Source organism: Pelmatolapia mariae, linkage group LG1 (genome assembly GCF_036321145.2).
Source record: "Pelmatolapia mariae isolate MD_Pm_ZW linkage group LG1, Pm_UMD_F_2, whole genome shotgun sequence".
NCBI classification, from domain to species: Eukaryota; Metazoa; Chordata; class Actinopteri; order Cichliformes; family Cichlidae; genus Pelmatolapia; species Pelmatolapia mariae.
This window is the reverse complement of record NC_086227.1, coordinates 19,198,565-19,217,839: the sequence shown is the minus strand read 5'-3', so window position 1 is coordinate 19,217,839 and position 19,275 is coordinate 19,198,565. Positions and strand designations below refer to the sequence as shown.

The following is a 19,275-nucleotide window of genomic DNA, read 5'->3' as shown; positions in this document are numbered from 1 at the left end:
ACAAACACAAAAATCTAACAACAGACACACAAAATATGCACGAATAATCTCAAAGATTGTCACACAAATTTTTAGACTGCTATTTTCAACCACCAGGTGTCGCCCCATACCAACAAATAAAAAGAGAGGGCCTGGTCGCTTCCCCCAGGTTATTTGACTGTGAATAAAATAAGATCTTCGTATTAAAGCATATTATTATTATTATTATTATTATTATTATTATTATTGTTATTATTATTATTATTATTATCATTATTATTATTATTATTCGATGTATGCTTTTGAGAAAGATTTTTTTTTAATTATTCTAAGATTTTCTTCATGCTTCTGTGGGAAGATGTGGTTGTCAAGGAGAGGAAAACCGGGGAGACGGCTAAATTATTGATGGATTCCTGCGTTGAGGAGCTTTTTGGAGGGCAGCACTGGGATGGGTGGGGGAGATCCACTCCTGTTCCATTGGTTTCCATAGCACCGCCCTCAGGAGATCTGCAGCTCTCATATGTACTGTTGCTGTTAATATTCGTTTTTCTTCAAAGTGTTAAAAAACACAAGTTGATATAAAATAGCTTCATTTTGTTTCACATTTCAGCTGATAAATAAAGAGACCGATCGAGCTATAAAGCAGCTCCTTCTCTTCCCCTCACTATTTTTTTTTAAATTTGCTATTAGACACAGGCTCATTTAGCCTTTATAGCGTCTATATATAAATATATAGACATGGCGTTTGTGGGCATGTTGTGTTTTGCGTGTGGCCTTTATTTGGGCTGAGCAGCTGGCCAGATGTTTGGACGCGGAGCGCTGCTGTCGCTGACCTCGGTGCTGAACGCGACGTCAGATGAACCTGCGCTCACCACAGGAGACACGATACAGCCTCACTCGCTCTTTGATTTATTGAAGCCACTCCAAACGCCCACTCCCGCTTTCTGAACTTTAACTTTTGTTTTGTTGGATTTTTTTTAAATAATTTTATATCCATCATTCATTAGCTCTGTTTTCCCCCCTCTCTCTTTCCTTTTTGGGTGCGAAGAGAGATCCATATCGCTCCACGACGCCGGCTATCAATTTTTTCGCTCGCTTTCGTCGTGATGGCACTTGGCTTGGCTACTGTACGCCAGGCAGGAGATGAGTTGGTGGTGGATGAAGGCGAACTGCTCGCTTGATCCCCCCTTTTTACACCAGGCTCTTTTCGCCTCTGCGCTTTCAGCCTAGCGCTGAGAATTATTCCCGGCTGTTGGATCGTCGCCTTCCTTGTGGGCTCATTTTTTTTTTCGTAATTTCGTTTGTTGTTTTCCTTGCAGCCGCTGCAGTCCAGCCATCCTGCGCTGTAACATGATGCCTGAACAGTAAAACAAATATTGAGAAAACAGGCCTGCATTCAGAAACTGGATATGGAGTCGGTAAAGACGAAAGCAACGGCGGGGGTGAAGGAATTTGCGGGGAAGACCCTGGGTCATATGTACAGGTAAGGACGGGCTTTTCTTTTTGTGGGTAAATCTGGACAACAGCGCGTTTGAAACCGTCTGAGCCCAAAATGCGATTATTTGTATGCTGGATTTTAACAAGGCACGACGTGTGGGTCCAGAGGGCACCGAGCACTGTCTCACAACTTACAGGGATGCTTAGTCACGCCTCTAGAAGAAAATAAGAAAATTATGCAATCAAATCTGTGTGTGTGTGTGTGTGTGTGTGTGTGTGTGTGTGTGTGTGTGTTGCTGGCAAGGGTATGGATGCCACTAGATCCTGATGCAGGGGCCTGCACATGAATCTGATTGGCAGATTAGGTTAAAGAGGACGCGCAGGCCATGCGAGAAATTTGTGGGACTCCACTCGTGATTTTTAAAGCATTTCACGATGTCGTTATAACCAAATGAAAGGAAATTCTATTCATTTGAATCATTTGAATTTACAGCTATCGCTTTGATTAATTCAGCACCTTGATATTTGTGTGTGTGTGTGTGTGTGTGTGTGTGTCTTTTCTTTAATGTTGATGTTTGGTGATTAAAAAAAACATTTTATTTATTTTGTATTTATTTTTGAGTGTTCAGCAGAATAAATGCGTTTTTAGACTTTCCGCTATATTCACATCGGGCCTATTCCCTTGCGAATTCATCTTCTCCGCCTTACATACCCTTGCACCGAGTGCTTACTCAAATCTGTAGGAGAAATGGAACTAAACCGATTTTCGTTAAACATCAGTGGCTCTCTGTATCCTCTCTGGCTTTACCCCCTGAACCAGGTCTTACGTTTCACCCCAAATACACGCATTTAATTCTAATATTTGGCTGTCCCTTTTATTTAACTTGGAATGTCTTCATTCGTTTGCAGAGACGGGGATTTAAATGTTTTGATAACATTTTAGATTTAGACAATTAACTGATTGCGACAAATGCGATTTTCCTGGACAGAAAAAAAATTAATACATAAAAAAGAAAAGCACGAGGAGTTTGAGGAAAGCCCACAGACGGGTTGTCTGCAGGCTGGAGCTGCTGCTCGGTGCCTGAATGCTAATGAGTGTGAAAGCGAGCTGGGTGCTGCAATGCGGTACAGTCAGGGGCATATTCGACTTAATTCTGCTCTACAAGGGGAACCTTCATTTTCGTTTCCCATTAGAAGCTTTCCCCCCTCTTAGAGCAAATAAAAGAATCAAATTTACTTTTTTTAATTCGTTGTAGGAGTCGTCTGACTAGAGCCTCACAGACATGCTGTCCTCAGTGTGAGGAAATGCTCTCCATAATGTAAATACATCACAGAGGCCTAAACCTCCCACTACCTCTCTTTCATTATGGTGATCCTACAGGAAATGCTTCCAGGATTTACTTGACTGTTTGACAAGACGTCTCAGACAGTATCCTGGTCACACCCACACACACACACACACACACTCCCAAGCATCCAGCCCCTACTAAAATATTCATGCTAAATGGAAATATTAATGGGCCTCCATGAAAGAAAGAAAAAAATCTGTTGCTTTTTATAAATTTGAGAATCTTAATTTCATGTGGTGTTAGTTTACTGAGGGGATCCGCAGACAGTGTTATTCTTAAGCGGTAGAAATCAAGATAACTGGACTTTTTTGGTTAGTGAAGAAGTTTCACCTCCCATCCAAGACAGTCCCAGGTATTTACCCTGTGGACAAAGGGTGGGTTAGATCCACCTCCAAAGGGACAACCCCATTAGACAATAAATACCTGGGACTCTCCATCAGTTTTCAGAACGAACCCCCCCAAAAAAAAAGAAAACTCTTGGATGTGGATGAGGTATGAAATCTCTCCATGAACCTTAAGAAAGAAAGAAAGAAAGAAAGAAAGAAAGAAAGAATCCCAGTTGGCTTTATTTCAATCGCCTAAGACTGCCATGACCTGGATGACTGAGGATCTACACAGACAGAGTTATCACCCCCTGGTTGTTGCAGGGTTATAGAAAGGAGGCAGAAAACCGGGGAAGTGATCGAGCTCACGGAGGATGGAAGGCCACGGGAGGCCGCTGAGAAGAAACCCCCGCTGTGCGACTGCAAGTGCTTCGGCCTGCCCCGCCGCTACATTATCGCCATCATGAGCGGCCTGGGCTTCTGCATCTCCTTCGGCATCCGATGCAACCTGGGCGTGGCCATAGTGGGCATGGTCAACAACAGCACGGTTCACCAGAACGGCAAGATCATCATCAAAGAGGTGTGGCAAAGCGAACGAGCGAGTACACCGTGTACAGACGAGGCACATCATGGCACATGGCCGCTGATTATTAAAACGAGTTTCTCTGCACATGATAAATGAGAAACACGTAAAGGCCTTCTATTGCTGGCACATTAGGCCGTGAAATAACCCCCCTCTAAGTTTAAATGAACCACGGTAGTCATTTCTACAGAGCTTTAGTATACATACATCTGTGTGCAGGGAAAGTAAATCCAAAAATGCGCCAGAGATGCTCCTGATTTAAATGGCACCAGGCCTTTACAGCTTATACAGGATATTCTTAGGATTAAATAGCATACATTGATGGTTCAATAAGATTTAAGCTCAGTAGCGTCACTGTTTCCTGTGTATGGTGTAATAAATTACGTAGAACAGTGTCAGTGTCATGATGTAAAAGCCAGTCTTTTTCTTAAAGGGATATTACATACAAAATGTGCATTAAAAAATGTCTGAATATTTCTGACAATTTCTATAAAACATGTATTTAGTATATATATATATATATATATATATATATATATATATATATATATATATATATATATATATATATATCCTGACCCCTATATTATACATTTGCATTATCTCAAATCTCGTCCAATATTCGTCTTTACCAAGAAAGCCAAACTGTTACACATAACTAGCTTGCTTTATATATATATATATTTTTTTTTACGGGAAAATTAGGTGCTTTCAATCAGATCAATGAAAATCCAGTCGAAATAAACACATGCAGGCCTTTATTAAAAAGGCCCCCGTTTAGATTTATTCTTCGATAGAGTAAATTCGTTCATTTTTTGGTTAATTAGCCACAATAGAGCTCACATGCAACACATGTACATTTTTCCAAAGCGCATAGCCCACTTGTTCATTTTAACTCCACTGTTTTTGTTTTCCATATTATCTGCCAGAAAGCCAAGTTCAATTGGGATCCAGAGACGGTGGGAATGATTCACGGATCTTTTTTCTGGGGCTATATCGTGACACAAATCCCGGGAGGATATATATCCTCCAGGCTGGCAGCGAACAGGTAGGCGGCACCTCCCCTGAATTACCATAAATACAACACAGCTATATTCAGTCGGCAGATTTTCGTGATTTGGTGTTGGGTATTAAAAGAATTGTTTGAACAACTGGCGTAACTTTCGTTTCCTCTTACTCCCTTTGTCTATTCATTTCTATATTTGCAATTTTTATCAACAGTGGGAAAACAAAAAACCGTTCAGGCGGGGAGTGGAATAAAATCACCTCCGATTAAAAAGAATAGTAAAACCAAATACAGCCAAAAGCAGGCATAAAAATATCCGTGTCTGAACTGTGAAACGGATGAGCAGGTCACGGTTATATGCAGAGCATCTCTGCACAAAGGGAGCAGACAGTCTGCAGCTCTGAAGTGATGCAGAGCTGCAGGGAGGGCACTGGGCTGGCAGGCCTGCAGCTCCTGGTGTCAGGGCTTTCTGCCACCTGTTAATGAGCTCCCTAAGGGGAGCCGGGTCTAATCTGTCGCTCTCTCAGGGCATGGATACCAGACCCGGTCCTGTCGCCAAAGGCTTTAATTCACATGAGCACTGCCAAATGCGTCAGTCATTATAATTACGTTAAACTGCAGAGACTGTATGCTGTCATATCAACAACACGGCACACATTTTAGTGGATGGACGTTGATATAGTACCAAACATTTCTCATCCAATCATTTTGCTCAAATAAAACGGAAAATTGTTTTTTTAAATGATATTTTTGTGATATTTTTATTTAGGGCCCGTGACTTTTACAATCGTATCTCCCTGCAGTCCGTTTGTGTGATTGACACGAGGATGTAAGCGAATCAATCGGTCTCGTGCTCAACACTAGTCTCCACCGGATTAGGGCTTGTCCCCCCACGTGCGGAGGAGAGGGGCGGGGGAGGGTGGGACGTGACAAAAATGAGAAATAGCTGTGTGTTCGGCCTTGCTCTGCTTGCTCACCTGCTCCCTCCTAAAAATAAAGATGGAAGAATATGGCCTATCTATAAAATAAAAATAAAATAAAATAGCGATAATAAAAGCATTCCTGTTTCTCCTGTAAGCTTTAATATTTAAGAATAAGCAGTGCTAGGGCTAAATTTAACAGCCTGATGAATAATTAGCCTGCATGAATCTTTTCTCCCCCGAGTTATAATGCAGAGCAGTCATCGGTTAATTGTCCTCTTCGCTCTCGGTCAGCGTCAAAACTAAAATTAAAGGCCATTCTTCAGGAGAAACACGTCTCCAGCTGTACGAAAGCGAAAAAGGTTGCTAAGCGACACGTGACGTGGTCATTTACGGGGCGTTGCTACTTCAAATATTAATTTACATGACGTCAAACGAGCGCGTGTAAGGCAGAGCCAATCAAATCCGAGGACCGGCGAACAGACCTGCATCCACAAGTCTCCTCAGGTGCAGTGATGGTTTAAAGCTGCGCCGGGTTAAAAATGGAAGGTTTCGGCTTTTTCCTGCAAAACAAAGTAAAAACAAAGAGATTTAAAATTACCATTGGAAGTAACACATACTATTTTTTGTTTGTTTTATGGATTTGCTTTACTAAAAGTGTCTGAAAAAAACGGGCAATATTCACCCAAAAAGCACGCTGTCGACTGTTGTGATACTTGATTAATAAAATGTGTTGCCATACGTTCAGCACAGTTAATAATGAGGCGATTTGCTATGAATGTAATTTGTGATATTTTCAGGGTATTTGGTGCAGCCATCGTCCTCACCTCCACTCTCAACATGTTCATTCCCTCGGCTGCCCGAGTTCACTATGGGTGTGTCATATTTGTCAGGATATTACAAGGACTGGTGGAGGTAAGACACTGTCAGAGGTACGTCACAGCAGTCTATGTTTTATTTTATTTTATTTTAATTTTATTTAATTTAATTTTTTTTATTGTGTGCATGAATAAAAAAATCAGCAATGAATTTATTCTCATCAGAACTTAAAGGCGTCAGTGTCTAAAGTTTCTGTTATTATTGATGCATTTGCGAAGGGGCTCATTTTAGTTCCGGAGAGAATAAAGAGTATGGCGTGCAGTTCAATGAAATGCAAGATGCACTGTATTGATCCAGTCCACTCCAACTGGTTTCATGGCTTTGTCCAGCTCATTTTTCTTTCCTTTATTGTGACATTTTGTATCCTGGATACAAACAACAGTAAAGTGATCCTGCAGAGATGGATAATGAGGAAAATGTTGATTTGCAGAGGGATATCAATCCTCCTGGCTTTGTAGTGAAATTAGACACTCATGTTGATGAAATATACCTATTGGAGTAAAAAACATGGAGGGCTTATAATGCAGTTCTCACATGGCCTATAAAGTCTGCTGCGATAGATATAAACATACAAAGATACAGCTTTTCCTGGACATATAAACACGTGGTAATGTACACAGTTAATTTCTTTAAAGACCAGCGGGCCCTACTGTAAGGAAGCCTGCAGACTGGATTTAAAATCAGTGAAGTTTGTTCAAATTAGAGGCTGATTAGCATTTAATGTCTGCAGGCCTGTTTTGCTTCTTGAACAGCTCATCAGGTCATCACAGCGCTGTTTGTTCATGGTAATTACAAGGGCAAAAATGTTAATTTTGATTACTTATGACATGTCTATTGGTTCAGATTCAAGTCTAACTGGGTATTCCAAATGGACTTTTAACATATCCTAAACCTGAAAATATCTGTATTCATATACATATAATAATACATCTGTATAATAATTTAAATATGGTTTGGTCTAGAAATCCTGAAAGCCTTTCCTGTTATAATAGTATTCATACAGTAGCCTACAAAACAAGTGCAAGCTAATGGAAGTACATGCTCTGCAATTGTGCCATTGTTCAAATCTTGCAATATTTTTCACACAGACCATATAGATCGGCTACATTTATATAATCCCTCTGGCCTCTGGGAGACAAGAGTACATGCATCTCTATAACAACAATAGCTCAGAAGAACAGGCCAAAGTGCAGAGAGTTGCACTGATGATTATTGTTTTACTGTAATAAATGAAAACAGACTGTTCCTCGTGGTTGCTTTTAGGGAGTGACCTACCCAGCCTGTCATGGGATCTGGAGTAAATGGGCGCCGCCATTAGAAAGGAGTCGTCTGGCCACCCTCTCATTCTGTGGTAAATACTTTTGTGTCTGTTTCTCCTTCTAGATTCAGATATGATTTGTTAAACTTTGCTTTACCTTGATGATGTCTGTCCTTGCAAGCACTGAATCGCTTTCTCCTTGCCAGGCTCCTATGCTGGTGCTGTGATTGCGATGCCTCTGGCTGGGATCTTGGTTCAGTATACAGGATGGTCCTCAGTGTTCTATGTCTACGGTAAGACTGTAAGACTCAATGAGGGACTGCATGGGATAGGCATGCATATTGATGCAAAAAGAACTGGAGATAAATTTTTATATATGAAAAATACATGTAGGTTATAAATGTAACTGTTTTTAAGCTTGGCTAAAACCTCAGAGACTTCAGTGAAAGTCAAATGGATTTAGCCAGGCAGACTATGTATTGATTTTTTCCCCCCTGATGTTTTGGTGTGTCAATAAATAACCCCCATGTCTTTCTCTGTGGACTGGATACAGTTAGCTTTCCTGTCTGGCTTTTATTCTCTCAGGCATTTTAGAAAGATCAGGCTGCCAGAGTCTCTGCATGTGCTTACTGCTGAGGTCAAAATTAGTTGCAATGCTTCTTCTGTATACCTTCTGACTTGTAATTTGTCCGTACAAACAGGATGCTTTGGCATCTTCTGGTATATGTTCTGGATCTTGGTGTCTTATGAGAGCCCTGCTGAACATCCAACCATCACTGATGAGGAACGCTGCTACATTGAGGAGAGCATTGGAGAGAGTGCCAAGCTAACAGGACCTGCAGAGGTGAGGGGACACCATCAAATTTTTTGTGAGAAGCATTACAAAAGTATGAACACAGTTCCAGAAACTGTCAGTCGGGCAAAGCTCTTTACCTTTTTGTGAACAAAACCATCCTTTTTCTTAATCTTTTCCAGAAATTCAAGACACCCTGGAGGAAGTTCTTCACCTCTATGCCTGTCTATGCAATTATTGTGGCCAACTTCTGCAGGAGCTGGACATTTTATCTGCTGCTGATTAGCCAGCCTGCATATTTTGAAGAAGTGTTTGGTTTTGAGATAAGCAAGGTGAGTTTACAAAAAATGTCATAAGACAACCAAAAAAAAGAAAAAAAGAAAAGAGACATGAAAGATTAAAGTCATAAAGAAAACCCCTCACCACTCAGATTCAGTCTGTTTAAAGCTGAGAGTGACCCTTTGCTCTTGAACAGATTCATTGATTTATTATGAGAATCAGTGTGAGTGCAGCTGGTGGCCAATAGTTCTCTCTCATGAACTGATACACATCATAACAAAGTGATGCAATATACATTTCCACTATATATCCATGCTTATCTTTTAAGGCCTGTGTGAACTTTTTCAGATGATGGAATAAAAAAAACACATCAAAGCAACTGTAACCTCAACAGGTTTAAATTTAAAAAACAAAATGCACTGTAGTTATTTTATATATTGCACAGAATCTCTTAGAGCAGCGGTCCCCTACTTTTTTGCGCCACGGACCGGTTTATGCCCGACAATATTTTCATGGACCAGCCTTTAAGGTGTCGCGGATAAATACAACAAAATAAAACTAGTACCGGTACCGGAAAAAAGAAGATTTATTCATAACACACGTGAAAAGACCCAGGAAAACCGAGTTAACGATAAAAACGATAACAAAATAACGCTGAAAACTGATAAAAACCCTGAAAACCACAACTTTCACACCTGAGCCTCAACTCTCGTGGCCCGGTACCAAACGACTCACGGACCGGTACCGGTCCGAGGCCCGGGGGTTGGGGACCACTGTCTTAGAGCAAGGATGTCAAGTTCATTGTACATTAAGGGCCACAAACAATCCACTTTAATCTTAAGTGAGCCAGGTGAGTGAAAAGTTTAATTATATGGGGATTAAATTACATATTTAATCCCTGCGATATATTAATATGAGATAAAGAAGTGCAATTTCAACAGCATGTGTCAGTTTTTCTACATTATATTGTAGGTCAGTGCTGGGAATGTCCTGTAGTTTTAAAACATAGTCTTTTTGTCAATTGATGAAAATTTTACTTGTTTTTAACTGAAATTTCTATATTAGACAGTGAAAAACTAGAACTTTTCAGTAATTTAATTGTTTATCTTTTAATTAACTACTTTGGTGTAGCATGAATGGCTGTGTGGAGGTCTTTATCAACAGAAAAAGGTGTAAAATGTAGAAATATACAGTTAAAAGCCCAAAAATTTATGCCCTTCACCTTATTTTAGTGACTTTCAAATCAGAAATTTGTTCTTTGCTCTATAAGACCAATATATGCTCAAAGTGTGTTTGAGTGTGATCCTTATTAGCTGCTCATTCCCTCAAACATTCATTTGACAAAGTATGAAAATGCATTAAAAACAGGGATATTTCCTATTTTCTGCTCAGCTACTTTGAATAAGTGAGAAAATATGAATAATGAAAAATACAAATATAGACTGCCCTAAATTGTAGAGCCTTTTAAAAATTAATGGAGAAACATCTTCAAAAGTATAAATCTTCATCTATTATACTGGCATTCAGCTGTGCATCTAATTTTATTGATTTTCTGTATGTGACTTTAGGTCGGTGCACTTTCTGCCCTCCCCCACTTGGTGATGACCATCATTGTGCCCATTGGTGGCCAGCTGGCCGACTACCTGCGCAGCAGGAACATCCTGACAACTACCACTGTCAGGAAAATCATGAACTGCGGAGGTGAGAAGTCTGAACCGAGGATGAAATCAAAAATTTCCACACCTCTCTTTGCACGGCTGCAGGGTGTTACTTTGATGGTGTCAGATCCATAGTGTTGTTTTTAAGGTGCTCTTAACGGCCAGCTGGGCTGCAGAGATGGTTTTGTTTATATTTTTTGGTAAAAATCTATCTGTTCAATACTTCAGTACAAGGGTTGACTCACTGATTGTGACTGTGCATTGATTTCATATCTGACACTTGTGTAATTGAGTGCGGATCATGTATCACGCTTAATTCAATTGGCACCACAATGACCAACTGCCCGTGGGCTTTGTCTGTGCTTGTGTGTGTGACACTACTGTCTCTCCCTGCCAGGATTTGGCATGGAGGCCACATTGCTACTGGTGGTAGGATATTCCCACAGCAAAGGGGTGGCAATCTCCTTCCTCGTGCTTGCAGTGGGCTTCAGTGGATTTGCTATATCAGGTTAGTAGGCGTAAAAAGATCAGAATATATGTGGTATGAAACAAGTTGTAAATTAAAAGTGATTAAATAATGTAATCACTGTTTAGATTTAGCTTTCTTTCATTTAATGTTTAATGATTTGGGGCTTCAGTGAAAAGGATAACAAGCTAGACAAAGAATAAATATACTTGTAAGCAACACTTGGTGCTACTGCACTGCTTTTTGAGACAATTTATAAAATGACCCAGAGCTTACAAAGAAAGTGTGCACTTTTTTAACATTAATACAGCAGTATATGCTGCCCTTTATGGACAAAGGTATTGGGTCAAGCCTCTTAATCCTTCAATTCAGGTATTCTTATTTGTTTACCCTTTATGTAATCAGAAAGTCCTTTCAGATTAGCATCTCTTTTTTTCAGGGGAGTCCTGCCCAAGAAGGCCCACCATTACAATGTTACAGTGTTTCCAATTAAAAATAAGATATAACATCAACATACATAAAACAAGTCATAGTCAAAATAATACAAGGACAAGCTGGTGAATGCTCTGAACTGATATAGGGAGACAAAATCATTCCACTTCAATGTGCTCTGAAGGTCATTCTATGACCAAGGTGCAAAACAAGAGAGCGCTGTTCTACCCAGTTCAGACAAATTCAACCCAGCTACCGCAGGAGTATACAATCAGTCCTCTTTACAAGTGAACGACTGGGTCATTCTGAAGTGCTCAGTGAATCAAGCACGGTACTGTAATATAACGTTACCACAGCAAAAAGTCAGTTTATGAAATTTCTTCCCTCCTAGTTCTTCTATGAACAACTGTTAAGTGGGATTATTGCAAAGTGGAAGTGTTTAGGAACCACAGCAACTGAGCCACAAAGTGTCAGACCACGTAAAGTTACAGAGTGGTGTTGACACACTAGTAGGCGCTCTTTTGAGGCACATCATCAAGCCCAACCGATATTCAAGGGGCTGTTAATTATATTAATAATAAAAGCCAATATTAAGTATTTGCCACTATATTGTATCAAATTTTTAATGGCAAATAAAAATAAAATCCTAAAGAAGAGATGAGAGAAAAACCCTTTGATCATTCTGCAATTTCGCTGATTGCAACACACAGAACAGAACATCAAAACACAACAAACACCTAACTCAAGCTTAATCGGGCAGAATGCAAAAGAGTGATTAATGACTTGCTTTGATAACAGACGACATATATTTTAAAACTACATTGTTGGGTTATCTTAGTAAGGACTCATAAATAACTACACATAACAGTTGTTAGGAAACTCCTGTAACAAAAATAAATATCAGCTGAACAAATATATATATGCCTAATATCAGTCTACCAGATATTGGTCAGCTCATGTATGTATGATGTTAAAGGCAGCTCGGTACTTTTTGTCTATATAATATATGTACAGTAAGGATTTGATGGAGTCATTGCATGCTCAGCAGAGATCATAGTGACACTCCCTCTGTGCGTGTTGTATTACTATTTATGTGCCTTTGTTTCCATTCAGGTCAGTGTCAGAGTCTGCTCTCTGTTTCACCTCAATCTCAAATTTGAATTTCGTCCGAAATAATTGTCATTCAGATTGTTTTTAAGACTACCATAGGCTGGCAGTTGTGGCTTTGAATTTGTGTTGCCTTTTGGACTTTATTTACAACTTCTTGGTTGAATGAGGCATAAAATAAGACGACGTGTGACAGATGTGCTGATTTGTTTTGGTATTAAATGCTGTTGCTCTGTGTTCTATATTTGATGCTAGAGCTAGGAGACTGTTAGCATACCACAATGAGTAGAACCAGGAGAGACAGCTAGTGTGGCTTTCTCCAGCGTTTTAAAAATAAAACAAGCATTTATTAAGCTAATTAACACATCATATCGTGTCTATTTAATTCATAATAAATAAAAGTGTTTATTTATTATTTCTTAGCTAAGTACAGTGACTTCAAGTTGGATATTTGGACAAAAAGACTATAAAAATGACCTTTGTGCATGGAAATTATCCATAATTAGAAAGCTGTGGAGAGTAAAAGTAGAAATTTAATTTCATTAATGATCCTAAACCTTTAGGCCAGCTATTCATTCAACAGCTGTTGTCATGTTTATGCTCAGTTATAGAAGCTGCAGATATCTGTGACTACGTGCAAAATCAGTTCCTTGCTGGTGTTCTCCAGCTTTCTCCTAGAGTGTTTAATAATTCAGTGCTAGCTGTCTCGGGAGACTTGCCAGGCAGGCGGCGTGCAGCAGCTCACGAGGACACTTACTCATTCAGCTAGTCAGAGTGGGGGAGGAGGTCGTGTGGCGAGTTGGTGCCTATTTCTGCAACAAGATGGTCACCATTTGTGCTACTTTTTTCTGTAACTGTGTCATGCATCAGTTACCTTTTATACTTTACTCATAGCATTTACCCTTTCTGTATCAAACTGGCCTTTAAATTAAGTTAACCAGGCTTGTAGCTCACAAAAATAAAATCGTTTTTTTTGTTGTTTTGCTGTCAGGTTTCAATGTCAATCACCTGGATATTGCTCCGCGTTATGCCAGTATCCTAATGGGCATTTCTAATGGTGTGGGCACCTTATCTGGCATGGTGTGCCCGCTGATTGTTGGTGCTATGACAAAGCACAAGGTAAGGGCTTTTCCTCCAAATGTGACAGAATCATGAAAATCATACATTTTAAATGTGTGCAAAAATTAATAAATAACTCTGAAGTTTACTTTAATTTTCCCTGCTTGACATTAAAAAGCATACAGCATACCTTTCATTAATGGTTTCTGGCAACATTTGCATAAACAGTTAAAAAAATAACAGCATGTTATACATTTGCTGTAAAAGTACAGAGAAGTTATACTTCACCCAGATATTTACAAATTCAATTCAATTCAGTTTTATTTATACAAGAACAAAATCGCATAACAGTTACCTCGAGGTGTTTTGTCTCTAAGGTAAAGACAATAACAATAAGAGAGAAATGGCCTAAATCTGCATGCAGTGACCTTGTAGTTTTTTTCACGTAGCTATATGAGTATACTATATATGTATTACAATATATATGAGTAAACTATAGAAATGTCTTGATTATCTATTATTTATTTAAATAAATAAGACTAAGATCATCCCTCTGGGAGCTAGCCAACAAAAGTATAACTTGCTTTTACTTTTACTTCTCGGTAACATGATTAAGTATCTTTTTCTACATGATGATATAATGGCTACACATAATTTGATGTGTGCAGCCACAAATTTACAAAGTAGACACATTTTAAATATTTCCCCAATATTCTGCTACAAGGTCACAAATATTAAACAGGCTACTTGTTGGTATGATCAGCGTATTTATGAAAACACTATTTTTTTTCTTCCCTCTTCAGACCAGAGAGGAGTGGCAGTACGTATTCCTCATAGCCTCCTTGGTGCATTATGGAGGCGTGATCTTCTACGGCATTTTTGCATCAGGAGAAAAACAGCCGTGGGCTGACCCGGAACTGACCAGTGAGGAGAAGTGTGGCTTCATTGATGAGGACGAGCTGGCAGAAGAAACAGGTGACATCACTCAGAGCTACGGTGCTTTCGGAGGGCCAGCCAAGACATATGGTGCAACCACGCAGGTGAATGGAGGCTGGGCTGCCAGCTGGGAGAAGACAGAGGAGTATGTCCAGGAAGAAGCACAGGGAGGAGGCTATGGATACAGGCAGGATGAGGGATACTCCTAGACCAAACACGCATTCACTGATATATGAGTAGGTTTATTTTCCTGAGTGTCAGATTTAGTCATAAAAATATCTACAAATGATAAACAAGAAAACCTACAATCTGTTGTCGAATCGATTGCACAAATTCTAAAGAAAACAAATAAAAAATGTAAAAAAAAAAAAAAAAGATCAACTCAATGTTAAAATGACTAGATCATATAAATAACTAAAGCTATTTGATTAATAGAGGTGTAACACATATCAAATTGGCAGTCTGTTAATGTATTATTATGCATATTAATGATAGATATATTTATTTGGAGTCCAACTGTGTATAAACATGAACATTTTCATCCATCAGCTAAGGTTTCCTGACCACACTGAAGTACATAGAAGCTGACCCTTATTAATCAAATGAACAAGTACAGTACAATGTCCTCCAAGCCAGCCATCTCAGTGTGTGAATATGTCACTGCACAATATTGTAAACAGAAACTAGACACTCTCTTGGTATAGATCGTACTGTCTCTCTCCTGAATGCACTCGCACTGGTGTGTCCTTTTTAATGCACATTACTTTTGATTTCTCATCACCAGCTTCTGTGTGTCCTCAACATGGAAGCGACCTGGTGTGGAGGCTTGAAAAGCAGCATAGTAACTTGTGATGCTCATTTAGTTACACATGCAAACGATAAAAAAAAGAAGTGTCCTATCTGTAATTCCTTTTGTGACCCTGTACTGCTGCAGTTGAGCATTTTTTCTTTTTTGCGTTTGCAGCCCGACACATCTTAGCAGTGTAGTGCAGGAGTTAAGCCGCTGCCATTGTAATACTCAGCATCACCGTCATGCCACTTAGAATGTAACTGTACCAATGCATTGTTTTAAAGATTTATCTAAAATAAAACATATATGAAAGAAATATTGTATGAATTCAGATATAGCTGGAACACAATAGTTATTGTCATATAAGACCTTATCAAGGGTTTGTGCAATGGAAAGACTTTGGGGACCAACCAAAACAAGTATGAGAGCCTTACTATTATAGAACTGCAAACTTAATATTATTTAAAAAGAGAAGAATAAATAATAATAAGAGATATTTAGAAATTTTAACAAAGGGATGCATGAGGACATTTGAATGCATCATATTAAAAACTCCTGAAAGATTCATGTTTCCTCACAGCATCTATTAAGAGTTTAACACAGAGGTTTAATCAGATTTGACTGACAGTAACTAAGCAATCCTTCACTACATAAATATTGTAATGTTGCCCTTTTGTTCCCCAGCTGAACCCCGCACACATAAATCTATTATCTTACAAGAGTGAGAAAAATGCAGGTGTTCAAAGCGAGAGGTAAAAAAAATATACAAGTTACAAACATTCACTTTTCATGAAATTCAGCAAAACGGGAGATTTATATGGATGGAAAACCAAAAGCAGCACTACAGAAAGGAGACAGTTTATGCACTGATAAACAGTGTGGACGTCTGACTTATCGAAAGTTTTTTAGAATCAGAATTAGACAGAAATGCAAGACAACCCAGGACCATCTGTTTGTCCTCAGTCTGCACTCACACTGACAAGATCTGAAGGGGGTTCATTTTCTTTATTTTGTCTCAAGTTGGCACTTCACAGTGTAGATGTGTGTGGCTGTGTATTTATGCATGGAACAAAGTGAAATGTGTAGTGTGTCCTTTTTTAACGTTTCTTTTTTCTTCCAAAGTTTTTTGTCTTCGTCTCAGAAACTGTTACTGTTGCTTCGATTTCTTTGCACAATTTACCAAAGGTGAAAAGCTGAGCTGGGTTTTAGCTGGAAGTCAAACATTTTTAAGGTAGTACAGACCATCAGCAGTGAGGTTCCAGCATACTGGACCTTCAGTGTGCAGGTGGCACCAAACATTACTCAGTGTACAAAGCAATAAATCCATAGTAACAGTTCTGGTCAGACATCATGAACACTCATTGTGTAACTGTTTTTTTTAAAAAGGCATTGGTTAAACATGTCGTGTTTTTTGTGATAACAAATGTAGAAAATAAACAATTGTAAAGAAAAATGTATTAAAAAAAATACATGTATAAAATATTGTACTAGAGTCCAACGCAAACGTCTTTGACAACACGAAAAGTCTAAGGAGTTTGTGAAGGGGCTGCTCACCAGATGAGAATGATAAACTGAGCTCTGCCTGAGTGGCAAATGCTCTTCCTCCTCTCCTTCTTCTTCATGTTTCTGATTTTGTTTTGCCGTGGTCCACACTGACTTTGTGCTGTTGTTGTTCTTTCACTCTCTTTCTATCCCCCTCTCTTTCTCTCTTTCTTTTCTCAGCACTATGTTGGGTTAATGTCTTTCATTCAGTGGCTGGACCCCCAATGTCTTATTACCCTCCCCTCCTCTCCTGTACAACCACTAATTCAGTGTCACAATATTCATTGACATAAAGGTTGAAACGTAAACATGCGATTTTGAAAAATAGCAAATGTTGCAACCTGAAGTAGTAAGAAGTTTCCTGTTTTTGTGCCTCTGAAGTTAAAGTGTGAGTCTATGGCTTCTGTTGCTGTGTAAATTGAGAGGTTTGTTGATGTCAAAATGAAATACTCTATATCCTTTTTGATATAAAAAATGATGATAAACAAATCTGTTTGTGTCTCGAGTATTTGTACTGGCAACAAAGGCAAATAAATAATGCAAAATAAAATTCAGGCAACACTGAATAACTTGTTGCTTTTACCTCATGCTGATCTAGTGAAGTAGTTTGCAAAGAGTTTCTGTTTTACACATCCTGCAGGTAATGAAGCAACATCGCCTTTAACTGTAGTCATGTTTCTGGCCATCTGCGGCCAGTGTTTCACTTCTATGGAGTTATATAATACTACTGAATCGACTACTGTCAGTGATTCATAAAAAGCTATGGTGACATCAGAAGCAACGATTTGTAAAATGTAGATTACTTCTGGGGAAAAAAATCTTGGATGATTGAATTTATTGTCAAAAAAAAATTAAGCTTTTGACATAGCAACTCTAATAAATCCTCATACATTCTTTGTGAATTGTTGCTTTTTTTGTCTCCAATTATGAGTTTATATAGTTGATAAAGATCAGATGATAACAAATGTATCTACACGTGTCTGTACTCAGTGTCCTGGTGGATAGCTTTGCATTTAAGCGCCTTGAGGCAACTGTTGTCATGGATTGGTGCTATATAAATAAAACTGAATTGAATTGAAAATTGTCATCCAGAGGTAAATGTGGAAGATTAGAGCTTCACTTCCTGTGCTGGGTGGTGTGATGATTACGTTTAACCCTTGATGCTCTGTCAAACGAGCACTACGTCAGTCGTGCAATCAAACAGGGTGAATTTGTGAATGTATGTTTTGTTTTGCACTGATAAAAAAAAGGTTTGCAGTGAAGCAGGTCTGAGGACAGAAAACATTGTGTGTTTCCCCCCTCCGTGATATTTTTTAACAGCAGAATATAAATAAAAGAAACATGTCACTGAGTTGGCTGTTTTGGATCTTTTGCTCTTTTTATTTAATCAACCACTTTAACATAATTTGATTCTTTCTCATCATAGCTTCCTGTATTAGAGTTCAGACAAACAATGCCATCTGCATTTGTCATAGTTTTATATGATGCAGCAGTATCATTCATGAGACCTGCCAAGTTGTATCTTATTGCTTTATTTCAAGTTTATATTCATAACATATTTCAGTTTTTATGTGGACTTTGTTCCTAAAAACACAAAAGAAATACAGGAATAGTTAAAAGAATTTGCTTTATCCAGGCAATCGTAACTGTAAGGCTGAGATTTACTGTTCCACCAAGGCCACAGGAAGTACACAGTTAATGGCTGCCCTCCTTCCCCCTTCGGTGAAATCAATAGGGTCAGTCTCCAGTGTTCTGCGAGACCTATTGACTGTTCTAACCTCTTAATGGAGATGAGAGGGAGGAGGAGCACTTATTGAGCTATTTGGAAGTGTTACTTCGATTTAAGTGCTGACTCCTTCCTCCATTCTCAAATCTACAGCACATGGTTCTCACAGATGATCGCACAGATACAACAAACCGAAACAGTGTGTCCCAGCCTGATAAAGGTCCCACTCAGAAAACTTAAACAATTATGAGCTCTTACCAAAAAATATTAGAAATGACCAGGAGCGCACCCAACCATCGCTGCTGAAGTAATTTAAGAGAGATAAATGCAGTAAGATAGATATCCAATTTTTTAAAAAACAAACCTTTCTGAATCTGGTGTTGATAAAGTGGATTGATTCTGTAAGTTTCCACTAACTTCCTGAAAGAAAGCTATCTGAAAATGTCTACAGTTTACCCTTTAAATTTATTTGGCTTAAAATACTTGAATTAAGCACGAAATCATTCAGTCTTGATGGTTGTACACTGTCCTTCTGCTACTATTTGCTCTTTAAGGACACTCTTTGGCAACAAATAAAAAAATGCTTAAGTGAATTGTTATCATCCAACTGTGGTCACTGATCTAAAAAAAATTAATATCGACACTCTGTTATAACAGAAGGCAGTTATTCCAGTTGTAAATGACTTTAATAAGAAAGGAATCTTTATATTTTGCTCATATCAGGGCTGCCGAATACACATATATGCTGGAAAT

The 19,275-nt window shown here is 38.8% G+C and overlaps 1 protein-coding gene across 1 annotated transcript; it reads left to right on the top strand.

Moving 5' to 3' along the window:
• The first annotated feature begins 777 nt into the window (after positions 1-777).
• slc17a6b (solute carrier family 17 member 6b) lies at positions 778-18,114 on the top strand. The gene is made up of 12 exons (XM_063474715.1): positions 778-1,462; positions 3,413-3,668; positions 4,601-4,719; positions 6,398-6,512; positions 7,740-7,827; positions 7,941-8,027; positions 8,436-8,578; positions 8,710-8,859; positions 10,375-10,507; positions 10,862-10,972; positions 13,461-13,588; positions 14,332-18,114. Exons 1-12 carry the CDS (start codon positions 1,389-1,391, stop codon positions 14,671-14,673), a joined length of 1,746 nt encoding a protein of 581 aa, XP_063330785.1. The 5' UTR covers positions 778-1,388; the 3' UTR covers positions 14,674-18,114.
• Positions 18,115-19,275: the final 1,161 nt, after the last annotated feature.